The sequence below is a fragment of the Streptopelia decaocto genome (assembly GCF_964273445.1).
Source record: "Streptopelia decaocto genome assembly, chromosome: 1".
Classification (NCBI taxonomy): Eukaryota; Metazoa; Chordata; class Aves; order Columbiformes; family Columbidae; genus Streptopelia; species Streptopelia decaocto.
Window position 1 is genome coordinate 129,440,368 of NC_138663.1, and position 14,037 is coordinate 129,454,404.

The window sequence follows — 14,037 nt, forward strand, 5'->3', positions numbered from 1 at the left end:
TTTGTTCAAATCATGAGAATGTTCTCGAAGCACTAAAAAAAAATCTACATCAAAAAGTTTAAAAATAATCAGCAATCGACACTGTAAACAGTACACTGGCAGAAAACTAGCTACCTGGTCTCAAGAAATCTACTCTGCAAGTGTGTGTAGGAGAGGATGTCACATACATTTTAGAGAGGGTAGCTCCCATTCAGAGCCTCCGCTTTTCACATTCGCTGGATACCTCACACCATAATAAAAGCGGTGTTTCAGAATGGGATCTTGGACAAAGGGAACAGATGACTGGCTTTGAGCCTGCTGAATGTTGTTAGTGTTGAGACATGGTTCTGCATACAAAGAAAAGGGATGTCTCTTTACACCTAGTGTAGTAATTTAAACCAGTGAAGACCAGACAGGCGTGCAAGGTGCTATCCAGGTAGAATACTTGATGTGGGGTTTTTCACACCTGCTTTGCACAGATGCAAGGGACATCACGAGGTGCAAGATAATGGAAGATCAACTGCATTAAAAGCAAGCACATGTGAGATGTTTTAATTGAAAACCAATGAAATAACCTATTTTAACAGTACATTGTTTTTGGTGGTGTTTGTGTTTTGTTTTGGTTTGGTTTTTTTTTCCTCTTTTTACAAAGTTTAAATGCTGTTTCTTTGCCACTGGAGAAAATGGTTTGAAATGGTTACCTCAAGGGCAATCTCACTTTTGAAGGCCCTACCTGACCTTGGTTGGGTAATGGTTCCAGTAACAACCCTACTATTCAAGCAAGCTTGAGTTAGGAAGAATGAAAAAAGGCATAAATACCATACTGGTGGGGAATTCCACTTGAGCAAATAAGGCCCTCATCCAGGGAAGCACATATTTTTAAGCATATGAATAGTGCCTTACAGTCCAATGGAACTTCTCTGACGCCTAAAGCTCAGCATGTGCTTAAATGCTTAGTTGAACTGGGCTCCAGGTCCTGAAATGAAACCGTGCCATATGTGATACTGTACTGTAGGTAATGCAACTTACTGTTGTGACATGAACCCATATTTTTGGTATTAAACTGAATGACTTCCTTTGCCAGCCTTTTACATGTGTTTGTTTTGAAAGACATGAATATCTTGTAAACCTATACTAGTTTTCAATGTGTCTAGTAGCACCTACCTGGTTCTCTCAAACTACCATATTATATTAACATATTATTGCATTTTTCCACAGATGGGTATGGAGAGAACTGTAAAAACAAGCATGCAATCACATCAATGCAGACTTATTTCTTTAAAATGTCATACTGTATATGATTTATTATGTTAACACTCAACCACATCATATTATTTATGCCTGTATACTTTGAAAAAAAGTGCTGCTTTGATTGACGACACCCTTTTTTTCTTAGAAATGAACAAGATAAATGTTTCAACAAAAACAATTAAAATACTCTAATATCATCCTTAAAAGGTTTATACTCTTCTGATAAATAATCTGACAGAGCACCTTTTATCTTCCATTTTACCGTACTACATGATGTCATTTTCCAAAGTCTCCCTTCCCCACACAAAAATAAAATCCCAGGAGAAAGTCCTTTACAGCAGACCATCATGCTTTTAGGCTTCACAAGCACAGCTACCAGAGAGAAATACTCTTTTGTCAAAGGTGCAAAACTTAGGAGCAAGACAAGCTCCACCTAGACTTGCATTCTCCAGTGTACAATCGTTTCCAAGAGCTGTTACAGCAACCTTTCTCTTTCATTGGAAGAGGAAGTAAGCCAATGGGCTTAGAGTGTTTTGTTGTCATATTTAAGAGCATGTGATTTTTCAGCTGTCAATTACACAAAAAATTTCAGAAATAATCCAAACAGAGACTTTCACTGTGGAGCTAAAAGCATGGCAGGAATTCTCTATCATTCACGGTGACATAAGTTTGTACCTCACAAAATGCATAGACAGGAATTTAATATAAAGAATTAGTCCATTTACTGTATACACAAAACATATATCTTTTGTTTTAACACTTCTATTTTTTCTTTTTTTTTAATTTTTTCTTTTTTTTTCATTTTTTTTTTTTTTTTTTTCATTTTTTGGCAAACCAACATAGAGAAGCAGCTCTGGAACTGCCAAACGAAAAATTGAGAATTTTAGCAACTCAATAGTATTTTTTAAGGATAGTAATCAAATGTGGTTGTAATTTAAAACCTGAGGCTGTGCACTGGTTGTTAGCTTAAAACTATCTTTCCATATAACATTGTGCTTCCATTGTATAACAAAGAAAAAATTAACAAGAACTAGAAAAGTTTGCTGCTGAACAGTGCTAGGACATACAGACAAAAAACCACTAACACATGTTATCTACTCAGAATACTGATTTGAGTCATATCTAAAGGGATATAACGGACATTAGAAAATGCTTACTTGTGACTGACTTAGCTACTGCCAAAAAAGTTAAATATGTATCAAATAATGTTTAATTGAATTTATTATATGCACTATATACAGATACTAAAATGCCTTGCAGTTGTGCCCCATGAACACTTCAAATTTGAGTAGGCAGGTGAGGTCATGTGAAGCAAATAAATTATAAAAAACAGAAGTTACACAGAAAGTTCTCTAATCTCAGTGATCCCAAAAAGCAGTAAAAGGGCAGGTCAAATTTGTTTCAAATGAAGTACTGTTATCTAACTTTGCAGAATCTGTATAGCTATTCAGCATATTTTTACCACTGAAACATGGCACTGTTGTCAAGGTACCATTTTAAACATAACAAAACAAAGCAAAATAGAACAAAAAATTCAGTAGACTGGTATTTTCTTTCCATCAAATCCAAGCATGCAAGAAACTATACCAAAAATATTTCATTTTGTGTTTCCTAGGGCATATGTTTCAAAAACAAGTTGCTTTTTTTGAATTATAGATAGACATGTATAAAACATTCTTTGTAAACCTCTAATCTTAGACTTAACATTTTATGTAAGTAAGCTAGGTCCCTACCTAATAGTATTTGTTATGAATTTTGTTTTATGACACACTAGTAGGGACATGATAAAAGAAAACGGAAAAAGAAGAAAGCTGCATAACATTTAAAAATGTAGAAAACTTGGATTAAGATGATGATTAACATTGTTAAGGCTGTATATTCAAGCACTGTATGTTAAGAGAGCAGTGGATATGAATTTTAGGCAATAAGAAATGTCCTGCTTTACGCATGATACTGTAATTATAGAATGATGATGTCAACAGCTGATTGTTGGCATAAACTGGCTACTTATAGCAGGTGTGAGAGTTAATAAAGATAGCAGAAGATGGCAGAAAGGAATTCTGAGAAATTATAGCCAGTTTTCCCCAGCAGTCAGCCTGATAAGTAAAACTCCAAGATTCTAGCTCTGCATCTAAATGAAATACTCTTTTTTTTCCTCTGCATTGACTTGGCTGCCCTCTGCATTGATAATGGCTGTGTCGGCATCAGGTGCATCTTCGGCTCCTTTCGCTTCATTTGTTAAATATGTTCCTATAGGAATCAGTAAAATAGAAAAAAAAAAAAAAGAAAAGAAAAGAAAAGAAGAAATATTAGGTTTTTGGCTTTACACTGCATTGTTTCATGAATGGATAAATATTTTTACACAGTTTTAGTCTATGTGATAGAGGTATGCCCAGCTTTCTACTTTGTCTACGAAATACTTATAGTATTAATACTGACAAAGCATATACATAAATTCAAATATATCTCAAATAAATTAAGGAAATATTTTAACAAAAATCCACTTTATCTAGCTGCATTAATATGCAATACATTTTGCAATTTTAGAACAAATGATAAAATCTTGGTTATTTCATGGAACAACTACCCATAAAAACAAACTAACTTTGAAGACTTAGATATTAATAAATGCTTATTTTTTATAAAAAAAGGCCACTGATTATTTTTATATTTCTATTTGTTCTTGATAGTATCTACACTTTAATTTTACAGAATCGTATTATAGTCATTTCCAAGAATTACAAAATTGAGGTAGTTTTATTAACTGAACCCACTCACATTCTACTGTAACAGATATCTTTATGCTCAGGATATTAATAAAAACAATTGTGTAAAATAGTCAGCTTCCCATTTGTGAAAAGCATTATTTATGTGGGCCTGAGATGCGTTACTGTTCACTCAGGAAAAAAAAACAAAAGAGACACACTTTCACTGGTTCATTAAAAAAAAAAATCTTGTTTTTCCCTGCAGAGTCCAATCAAATTAAAAATATGTTTTTATCAGCTTATGTATGCTGGCAATATAGTTATCCTATCTACAATGAGATTTAATGAGTTAATATCAACACTAATCCTCTCTTCACTTTTGTTTTTGGAGGGGGAAGGGAGTGTTTTAACAATAGTTCTACAAGTCATTCAGAAGTTGAACCTCAAGAAATTACTTTGGAATTAACTAGGTCAAAATAGGATCATAGAGAAGCTTAGTCAGAAGCCAGTGTCAGTCCTTCCCTGTTACGTCTAATAGCAGGGGGGCCTGAAAAGGAAGGGAGTAGAATTGTGAAGGTGAAATCTCTGAATAAAGTAAAGCTTGGCCCAGGAATTAACCCCTCATTCCAGTGGGATCATTAGCAAAAGAGTCACTGATCTGAAAACTCACCACCAGCGTCTGATATTTTTTCAATACATACTTAAGGTATTAGCACAATTTATTAAAATGAAAAATCTTGTTCTCTCTGTATGTTTGGATATATTCTGCTGAACTGATGTACTAGATAAAACTATGAGATCATGTAACCAAAGGTCTAGAGCCAAGGGCCAAAACCAAGGGGGAATCTTGCCTCTTAGTCTCTCTAAATCACTGACTTATGATACGACCTTGGGCATGTAACTAGATGTCCTGTGCCTTAGCCGGTCCACTGGAAAACTGGGTAAAATTTACAGGGACTTCACTTGCGACTGGGCTGTGAACTGAGCTTTCTAGTCAAAATCATTTAGCAAATGGGGAAGGCAAAAGGGAACAGCCATCCCAGGTGAAATTATGCCTTGCTTTCAAAAGGGACTGAGTTTCCACTAAATCGGTCTTACCTTTATGTCTTGCCAGGTATCGACCAAGGAGAATTATAGAACATAGCGTTACAAAGACAACTACAGCCACTATTCCTCCTATAAGAGCATGGTCAGGTCCGGTCTGTCCAGCCAAAGCATTTGGATCTAAAGGGAGAAACAAAAAGCAAAAGTGGTCCTACACAGACAAAAAAATTGACAGGAAAATTCACAATACCAAGTTTTATACCGATCATCCTGAAAATAGGGCATTTCCCTCTTTAATATTCAGCATGGTTATTCCCACTTTTACTACCAGTATCTTATCAACAACATAGTGCTGCTTGTATTCCCAGATTGTTAAAGCCCTGAAGACATCACAGTTATGAAAAATATTACCTTATTCTTCTTTGGCAGAGGTTATTAAATGGGAAAGGTTTCTTGTTTTGTCCTCGTCATTTTACAACTAACAACCTGGCCATAGCTATTTATAGAAGGAAAAAAAAGGAACTGAGAATTGGGCATCAGATAGCATCAGCAGAATAGTGTCTGCATAATACATAATTTATAGAACTGATTCTCAGTGGGGATCCCTTATATATTCTCTTCCTCTCACTCCTATCCTATTGCACCAGAAATAAAAAGGGAGATAAAGTGCAGCCATGCCAAGTTCCTCTGCACATGGCTGAGCCTGCATGAATTTGGTCAGATAAAGGTATCGGGCAAGCTGAAAGATCGTCATTCAGTCTCAAGCATCATTTTGTGAATTTACCATGAATACTCGATTAATGTCCAAGATGAGCAACCTGTAATAGATATAACAATGTATTATCAGGTTCATTTTACTAACTCTGTGCAGAACACTAGGAATAATGCCAGATTCAAGCTTTCTGTGCTGGTCATTTTTCTGTTCTGTTGCCTGGTGTTTCACAAAAGTAACAGAGAGGCAAGGAAGGAAAATGGCACTACTTAGGGGTGAGTAATTCTTTGGAGCTTTTGAACAATGAACCAGCAACCTGTGACTGTTGACTCATCTGAAATATGCAAAAGAAAGTAAAAATTCAAACTGAGAATCACGGTAAGATTTCTATTTTTATGAAAATGCCTCTGCTACAAAGTAATAGTAATTCCCTCAAGGTGCTATTAGCATGTACTGTGTGTTGCAATCAATCTACTCTCACTGGTTCAAGGGCATTTCCCTCGTAGGAGCTGTTTATAATCTACAAATAGTTTGCAAACAACTTCTTTGCTTTGCAAAAGGGAAAGGCAGGAAAAATATTTACACTGAAAACAAGGCAAGTCTGTAAACATGACAAGACGGTGCTCTGATAATGCTGAGGAAGTATGATTCCATACCATAATTACATTCTGCTGACCGGGATCATTGTATAACAGTAAGATATATAGATATACCTTCATCTACACAAGTGTACACAAATATAATATTATACAGATGAAAGAAAAGAATCATGCTTTCCCTTCCTTTTGTAAATTGTTGAGCATACCGAAACTACACTTTCATGTTTGCTGGAGTACAGGGCGCTATGGCCACTGTTAACAGATACAGTTCTACTTTTAACAGTCACTGAACCCATCAGGCATGGCTTTGTCACTCATTGCTGGCTTGCTTAGCTCCCACATCTTTCTCCTATGGCTGCTAAGAGGACTTTGGAGAAGTTGACCATAGCACTTCTGTGATGGCAAAGAGTAGTTATTTGACTCAAAAAACCTAGAAACACCTTATAAAATCAGCTGTGCCCGCCTCTTCCTTCATCTTCATGAACCTCCTGGCATGGTGCTGCTGTTGGTGGCACAACACTGAGTACGGAGATTCAGTCCAAGGGGACATTGCCTCCGTTTTGGTGATTAAAAATGACCCTGAGTTCTGTGTGCCAGCAGCCTTGCAGGCAAAAGCAAGACAGCTGAAATCTTGCCTTTTTGAAGCAAGACCTTGGAGTGTGCAGCCATCCTTTCCCATGCCTTGCGGGGACTCTGTCTTCCGCAGTGAGTAAGGAGGAGGTGACTGTTCATTTGAGAAAATGGAAGGTGGCAGGTTGCTGCAAGATTGTCAGCCTGCTTGAGCCATCTAACAAATTCCTCCTGCTGTGGTGCCTGTAGCAACATTGTGATAAACCTCCTCCCTGCAGCAAAAAGGCACCACTCATTCAGAGACAGAGGAGCAGCAATGTCCCCAAATGCTGCACGTGACCTGCAGGAGATGCTCTTCCCCAACACTGGTCCAGGAGCAGCATGATCATGTTTTCCCGCTAAAAGCTAACTCCTGCTAGTATACTAGGAGTAAAATTAAAGAATGAAAGGAGATATTTTAAGGGATAATATACATTCTGATGCAGAGTATAATGCCGAGAAGGCTGGCACAGCACTTTATAGAGGCACTTTCTGAAAAGCTGGTTGCAGTCTACAGCCTTGGCTCAATACCCAGATTTACAATATATCTCCTCTGTGAGCTTTAATAAACATTATGATTAAAAATCCTCACAATACACTGTGTTTTTATCCTTATACATGGCTACTCACTTCTCTTCTGGCGTACCTGATATGACTATATAAAACGGCTTAGAGCCAACATATATGTAAAGTTCTCACTAATGTGGATTAATGAGATTCTATGCCTGCTATAGGTCGAAGTTTTGAACTTTAAAATTAATTTAGATATTCACAGGAATGAACAGTTAGTATTGTATTTCTGCTATAATCTCTTAACCTTGATATCAAAGTCAAATTATAATGGTAAGTATTGCTAGACAAGTTTGCCCATGAACAAACCTGTCCATGACCTATTACCATAATATTACCACTGAATAACTTATTTGTTAAAAAGAAAAAGGAAAGAAAGGAGAGGAAGGAAGAGGTGGAAGGGAAGGAAATAAAGAGATCCTCTAAAACATCCAATATTTTACTGTGAAATAAGAATTCTTTAATCTCAAAATGAAAATCTGTACAACATAAACAATATTCTGAACAGGAAGTGCACCTCATAGAAATATTCTCCTCATAGGAAAATAATGTTAGCATTAAATACGCCCTACATTAAGCATACAGAGTAACGTACTATACTTTTGCCTTTCATTAAATGACATAAGCCCCATGAGTGAATTATAGATATGGGGCTATCTATCATCGTATAAATAATTACTGGGTCAAAGTCTGCCTGGACAGTATCTGAATGATAGAAATACAGGGGATTGGAAACTATGCCATTTTGTGGTTTAGGTATTTATGCAGTGAACATGTATAATTACTCAAGCATTCTGGGCACTTATAGTAGCAACTCCCATTGAAGTTCCTGACAGTGTTAAACATGTATTTAGGAGCTGACCACCCCACATTTTGCTTTCCAGAAAATAGAACAGTAATCATATTATTTTTAGATTCCCATCATAAGCTTCATGAGCTTTACCAGGCAAATCCTACCCTGCCACACATAACTTCAGTGAATGAAATCTTAAGTATTCAACTATGCAATAAACACTACATCTTCTTCAAATAGCAGTTGTTTTTCTGTTTATTTCATCCTTTGATGAGACTAAGGAAATCTTAAAATCTGACAGCAAGACAATGACACAAAATCTCATAATTCTTTTTTGTTTGTTTTTTGTCCTAAATTTAGAAAGCCTCCTCAAAATACCGATTGCTGATGCTGTGAAGTTAAACCATTTTTAATTTCTGGGATTTGCCTGTTACTGTTTATTCACAAACCTCCAGAAATTACATACTTAAAATGACTAAGAAAAAAATGTATCAGTCATTAAGAAATGAAATGCATCATATAAATCTTAGACCTATTAAATAAGGAGATATGTGCTTTTTATGACTTGCTGACAAAGTTTCAGTGTAGAATATTTTTATATGAATTCACACGTTAGTTAAGCAGATAAATTTTGGAACAGTTTTTCATGCTTTTGCATAAAATATATGTTAATTATCCATCTAATTTCATTTTCTCCCTGCATAAGTTTCCTTCTTATCTATGCATAGCTAACTTGACTGAGCAGGCTGCAGGAAAGGGTCAGATAACCCTTCCCTAAGCAAAGGGAGAACAAACACATTTGTGAATGCTGAAATGATATATTTGGGGGAACATATGCTCAAGCAGCTCCATTTATTGAAGAACTTTATTAACGTGTTTTTGTCTCAGGTGCTGAAATTTTAAAAAATCACTCTGAGCGTGAGATACACCTATGTTGGAGGCATGCAAAACAGTAATTTGTTTTGACCATTTCTACTAAAAGAAAAATTGAAATTAAAGGTCCTAATTTGCTGTGAAGCTTAAATAGCATTCACAAAATGAAGACATATTAAGCAGATGTATTATTCATAAATTACTGTTCCTTAGGGCTGGAAAAAGAACAGGGATGTCCCATTTCTCAGGCAAGTACTGAAACCATCAGCCTACCGTCACTTTTACTGATTTCATGAATAATCAACCGCTGAGGCAAAGTAGAAGGGCTCCAGCAAGGGATCCTGGGGCATGGTTCCATGTTACAATTTATGTGACAGAAAAATCTCTTCAAGTGACTTTGGCTTCTTTCCCCATATTCAAGGACTTGTTATCATTCCCAGTATAACTTGCCAATGGTTCATACTTCTGCAAAAGCAATTGTTTGAAGGGCCTGGCTCAAAATCAGATCAGTAAAGCAAAGTACATTTTAGGGTGGGGAAATCCAAAAAGCATAAAAATTAAATAAATAGCTCTGTCATATTTGAAGGGCTGTTGAACTGCTGCAGATGAGGGCAGGGTGAAAATGAGTAGTGGAAACCAGTGAACATTCCTGGAGAAAATCTAGCAAGGAACCACAAATCATGAGACATCTAAACCTGCACTACTTCTAAGTGCCTTAGCCAGAGGAGAGCCAACTGCAAAAACTGTGGAAAGCAAGTAGCTTTGAGTTTGTGAAGTCCACCAGAGAATGCAAGTTAAATTAGAAATGTTATCCACTGAAACTTCTCTGTATTTCAGGTTAATTTCCTAAGCAGATATAACTCGTGTAATCATGCTTTTTCACTCCGTCCAAATTACTTAAGAACCATGGACGCATTATGACAAGTTTTAAGAAACAGTAAAGATCTCAAGATTACAGTTTTCCTATAATCTGAGGGGACAGGTTGCTGCAGGAACTTATTAGATATCAGAGAACCTACAAGAAAGACATCTTCAGAAAAACCCTAACAGAGACAAAAGTTTCAGTCAAAATCTGTGCCCAGGAATCAATTCTTCATTAGAGGTTTCTCTCCATTGTGAGTACTTTGGTGTCCAATACTGCACAGATCCTGTTAGAAGCTTTTCACCTGGTTAGATGGCATTTATAAAATCTGAGCCCTTCCCAAGTCACCTTTTCCACCTTCTCCCCATAACCACTTGCAGCTTCTCTTCCTTCTTGTCTCATAATGGTCAGGTCACATTGCAGAATTTGTATAATTCAGTTTAAAAAGGCAGTCAACCATGAGGTACAATCTCATTGGGAACCAGAGAAGATTTCTTTCTGCAGTTTATGGAACAAGCTTGGTTTTAAAAATGTATTTAGGTTAATACCATTCGCCAGCTTTAGCCATAGGGTTCATATAATTTTTAACTATTCCACAAATGTAAGCTTTGGAAAAAAAAAAAATAAACCAAGCATTAAACCCCAAAACAAAACAAAAACTCCACAAACAAACAAAACCAAACCCACAAGTATTTGTCTAACAGCAGTAGGAAAAAAAAAAGACTAAAATAGGAATTTACTCACAATATAGATAGGAGGTAGGACTGAAGTGATAGCTGACAAGGTATTTCCTTTAGGAAAAGCGGCAGTAGTGCTGTCTGTGATGCATGCCAGTAAGTAGAATTTACCCTTTTTAGCACCTTAATTTGGGCACCCAAGAGTTCAATTTCCCTTTGCCTGGCCTGGAGTGCTGAAACAGGTACTTTTAATCTCATTTTGTAATATAGTGCTAAGCACTAAAATACATGTACGTGAAACTTGTGAAAGTATTGTTAAGGGGAAAAGAAAGTTTCTTCACCTTCATTTAAATTGCAAAGAGTAGCTGCCTAAAGGGGTTGGTTGTGAAATTCATTGAAAATGTGTTTTGTTATTAACCAGTTCTGAACCTAAAATATGTGACAAGCTTCTTTTTCCTTCAGTGCCTGAAGCAAAGAAGAACAAAACAGTGTACTAATATACTGCATATGTAAACTGCTATTTTTATAGTGGAACATCATCAACCGTAGACTAGACAGGCAGGAAAAAACTTTACTTGTAAATCTTCAAAGGAATTGATAGCCCTTTCTTCTCTAGTTACTGCAGTAGCATGTTTGGCCCATTTTGCCTCAAAGTGATTTTTTTTTTTTTTTTTTTTCCCACCGTACTGAATTATATATACATTTCTATTAAGAAGAGCCCATATCCCAGAAGCACAAAAGTCTCACACTAATGTTTCGGCAGCTGAACCTACAGCTCCTTTTGAAGAGTTCATGTTGTTCTCATGATTCTCAGACTTCTTTCAGTCGAGGGAAAAATCCAAATGTCTTCTGATGTGTATTTGTAAGTAGATGGCCCTTGTCAAAGGTAAATAAAAGCATTACCTGTACCTATTTATTCTGTAAATGTATTATTTGCAATGCTAACAGGAGAGCTGTATACCTACAATGTTAAACAAAACGTGTAACAGTATTTTTTGGGGTCCTTAGAGCCTTGTTGCAGATTTTGTGCCTTGTGTCATTAACATAGTGGTGGGTTTTTTTAAGTGTTCTTTGTTTTTTTGTTTTTTGGTTTTTTTTTATTTTTTCTCCTTAATGCTGCTTTAAAAGCTCCACTTTCCTGAAGGGAACAGTTGTTATCATTAGAGCACATAAAGGACTTTTCGTATTGACAAGATTATATTTTTGTCCATCAATTGCTTCAGACTTTGTCTTAGGAAAAAAGAACTAAAATCCACAAATTTTGTCTTCATCTTATTTTCTGTAGAGGATAATTTAGTCAATTCAGGGCTTGAAGAAATACTTGCAGTCTGTCCAGCTATAACTTCTAGCTACTGAAACAGGAGGCTGTAGGGAAAGAGACAACTGGCACAGATGACTGTAGAATTTCCCTGGTAAGTTTATTTCCCTGAACAAGTTGACTATGGGCTGCAGCAACACACAGTTGATGCCTTAACTCTGCTTCCAGCATTTAAATTTTTGTCTTCTTGTGAAGTTCCAGAATGCTCAGTGCCTCCATTGAAGAAATCAAAAGAAAGGAGGTGTAAGTTTGGAAACTTCAGCCAACTAGATACTTTTAAAAATATATAAATAAATAAGAGGAAGAACTCATCCCTACCTACAAAATCAAGATGCATGACTTTGTGAGAAAAAACACATTTCATAAGCATCATTTTTCTCCTGATGACTTTCCATCAATAAATGGATCCCTGCTCTTCTTGGTTTTCTTCATCAGAAAAAGGACAGGCACCAGCTGGAGCAGGTGCGTGTGTGCACACAACTCCTTTCCCTGTCATCAGAAGTTAATTATCTGTACAAATAATGAATGATTCGCTAATTAACACAGAGGTCAGAGACGCCAATGTACTTTTCTGCTCCCTTCCTTGTAGAACCTTGTAGTTGTGGCTTTTGGTCACTTCTCACAGATTTTGGTTTTCCAGCGAGAATATGAATGTGATTGTGTGGGAAGGGAGCATGGAGCACATGCTCAAGCAGGGTTTTCTGAGTGTGGGCATCTACTGCTGCCCTCCATCACAGTGGCTGGGGCCGGGTATTCAGATGGTCTCTGGCAGTGTTATCTTTCCAGTACCATGAGAAAGCAACACATGATCACCACAGCTACATATCATGAACTATGGTTGTTAAGAGAGTAATTGCTCAAAGGATCATTGTTCAAAGCTTCTAAGACAGTTATTGTGTTAACCTTAAGGAGGTCCCAACAGTTTAAGCCCACTAGAAAGTAGAATAAATGTTTTTGCTGTGACTTTTTTGCTGCTTTGTTTTTATGCTGTTATACAAACTCCCTCACAAATTGCTTCTCAGAGATAAACATTATCACTGCAGACCTCAAATAATAGATACTACTTCACATAAGCAGTGCAAGAAAAACATGCTTTCAGCTGAGAAAGGGTATGAAATAAATGGAGAGGTTCAGTGAATCATAGAGACAAAGTTCTTCCCAATGGCATAAGGTAGGGAAGAGAAAGCTTTCTCACCAGTAAAGCAGACCCACAGACATAAAGTTAACCAAGAACATGTATGGTCCTATAAGGATCAGGGAAGCATGAGCAGATTCACAGTTGCACAAGATACATTGTACTGAACATGTTCATGAGAGTTTTAAAACCAAGACGGGCAGTTTTAATTTAATTGAAGAACAGTTCTAATTAATACTTACTCTGTGGTGGAAGAAAACCTATTGTTCAAATGAATTCTGTATGCTTGTCATACTAATTTTTTCTTACCAAATCAGATTAAAATAATTATAAGCTTATAATGACAAGAAAGAACCCCAGTAAACCAGCCACTTACAGCCAGAATCTGACACCTTATTCATGCTGAAAAGCAATTTAATCTGTCGTGGGACTACTCAGTATGAGTAATTGCAACAGAATTTCCTCTTTGGCAATTAATAGCATATTTTATCTGTCAATATATCTCCACAAGATTAGCTAGGCATACTTGTGGTTAGGGTAACTGAGCCAAAAGAGGCTGTTGACTGACCCAGCTCATCTCAGAAACAGGGATGTGAGATACATTGGCAGAGACAGCCTGTTGTAATGCACGGAGTAACAGAAGAGTAAATTATTAATAGGAAGGTGAGCATCCCTGTTAATATGTGAGGAATCTTTTATAGCTGTTTTAGTTAGGGCATAAAATCTTATGTAAATTCTTTGGGACAATGGTAATATCCATTAGTGAAGTTTCTGTCCAAGCAATAAAACCACCTTCAATTTATTTGAAGTTTTGCCTGTAGTTTAATTGAATACTATCCATTCTTTATGACAACTTTGTACTAATGGAAACAACAATATTTTCCCCATTTAATAATGACATGCTTGATGG

At 36.5% G+C, this 14,037-nt stretch overlaps 1 protein-coding gene across 2 annotated transcripts in view; it reads right to left on the reverse strand.

The window, feature by feature from the left end:
- Positions 1 to 813: 813 nt before the first annotated feature.
- The window catches only part of CADM2 (cell adhesion molecule 2), a gene marked incomplete at its 5' end in the record, with an annotated part of 679,347 nt that continues 666,123 nt past the window's right edge, over positions 814 to 14,037 (reverse strand). For both annotated transcript variants that reach the window (XM_082052398.1, XM_082052399.1), the window contains 2 exons: positions 814 to 3,480; positions 5,034 to 5,159. In XM_082052398.1, the coding sequence (XP_081908524.1) occupies positions 3,362 to 3,480; positions 5,034 to 5,159 (245 nt within the window). In that variant the 3' untranslated portion in view covers positions 814 to 3,361. The remainder of the gene's footprint in view (positions 3,481 to 5,033; positions 5,160 to 14,037) is intronic.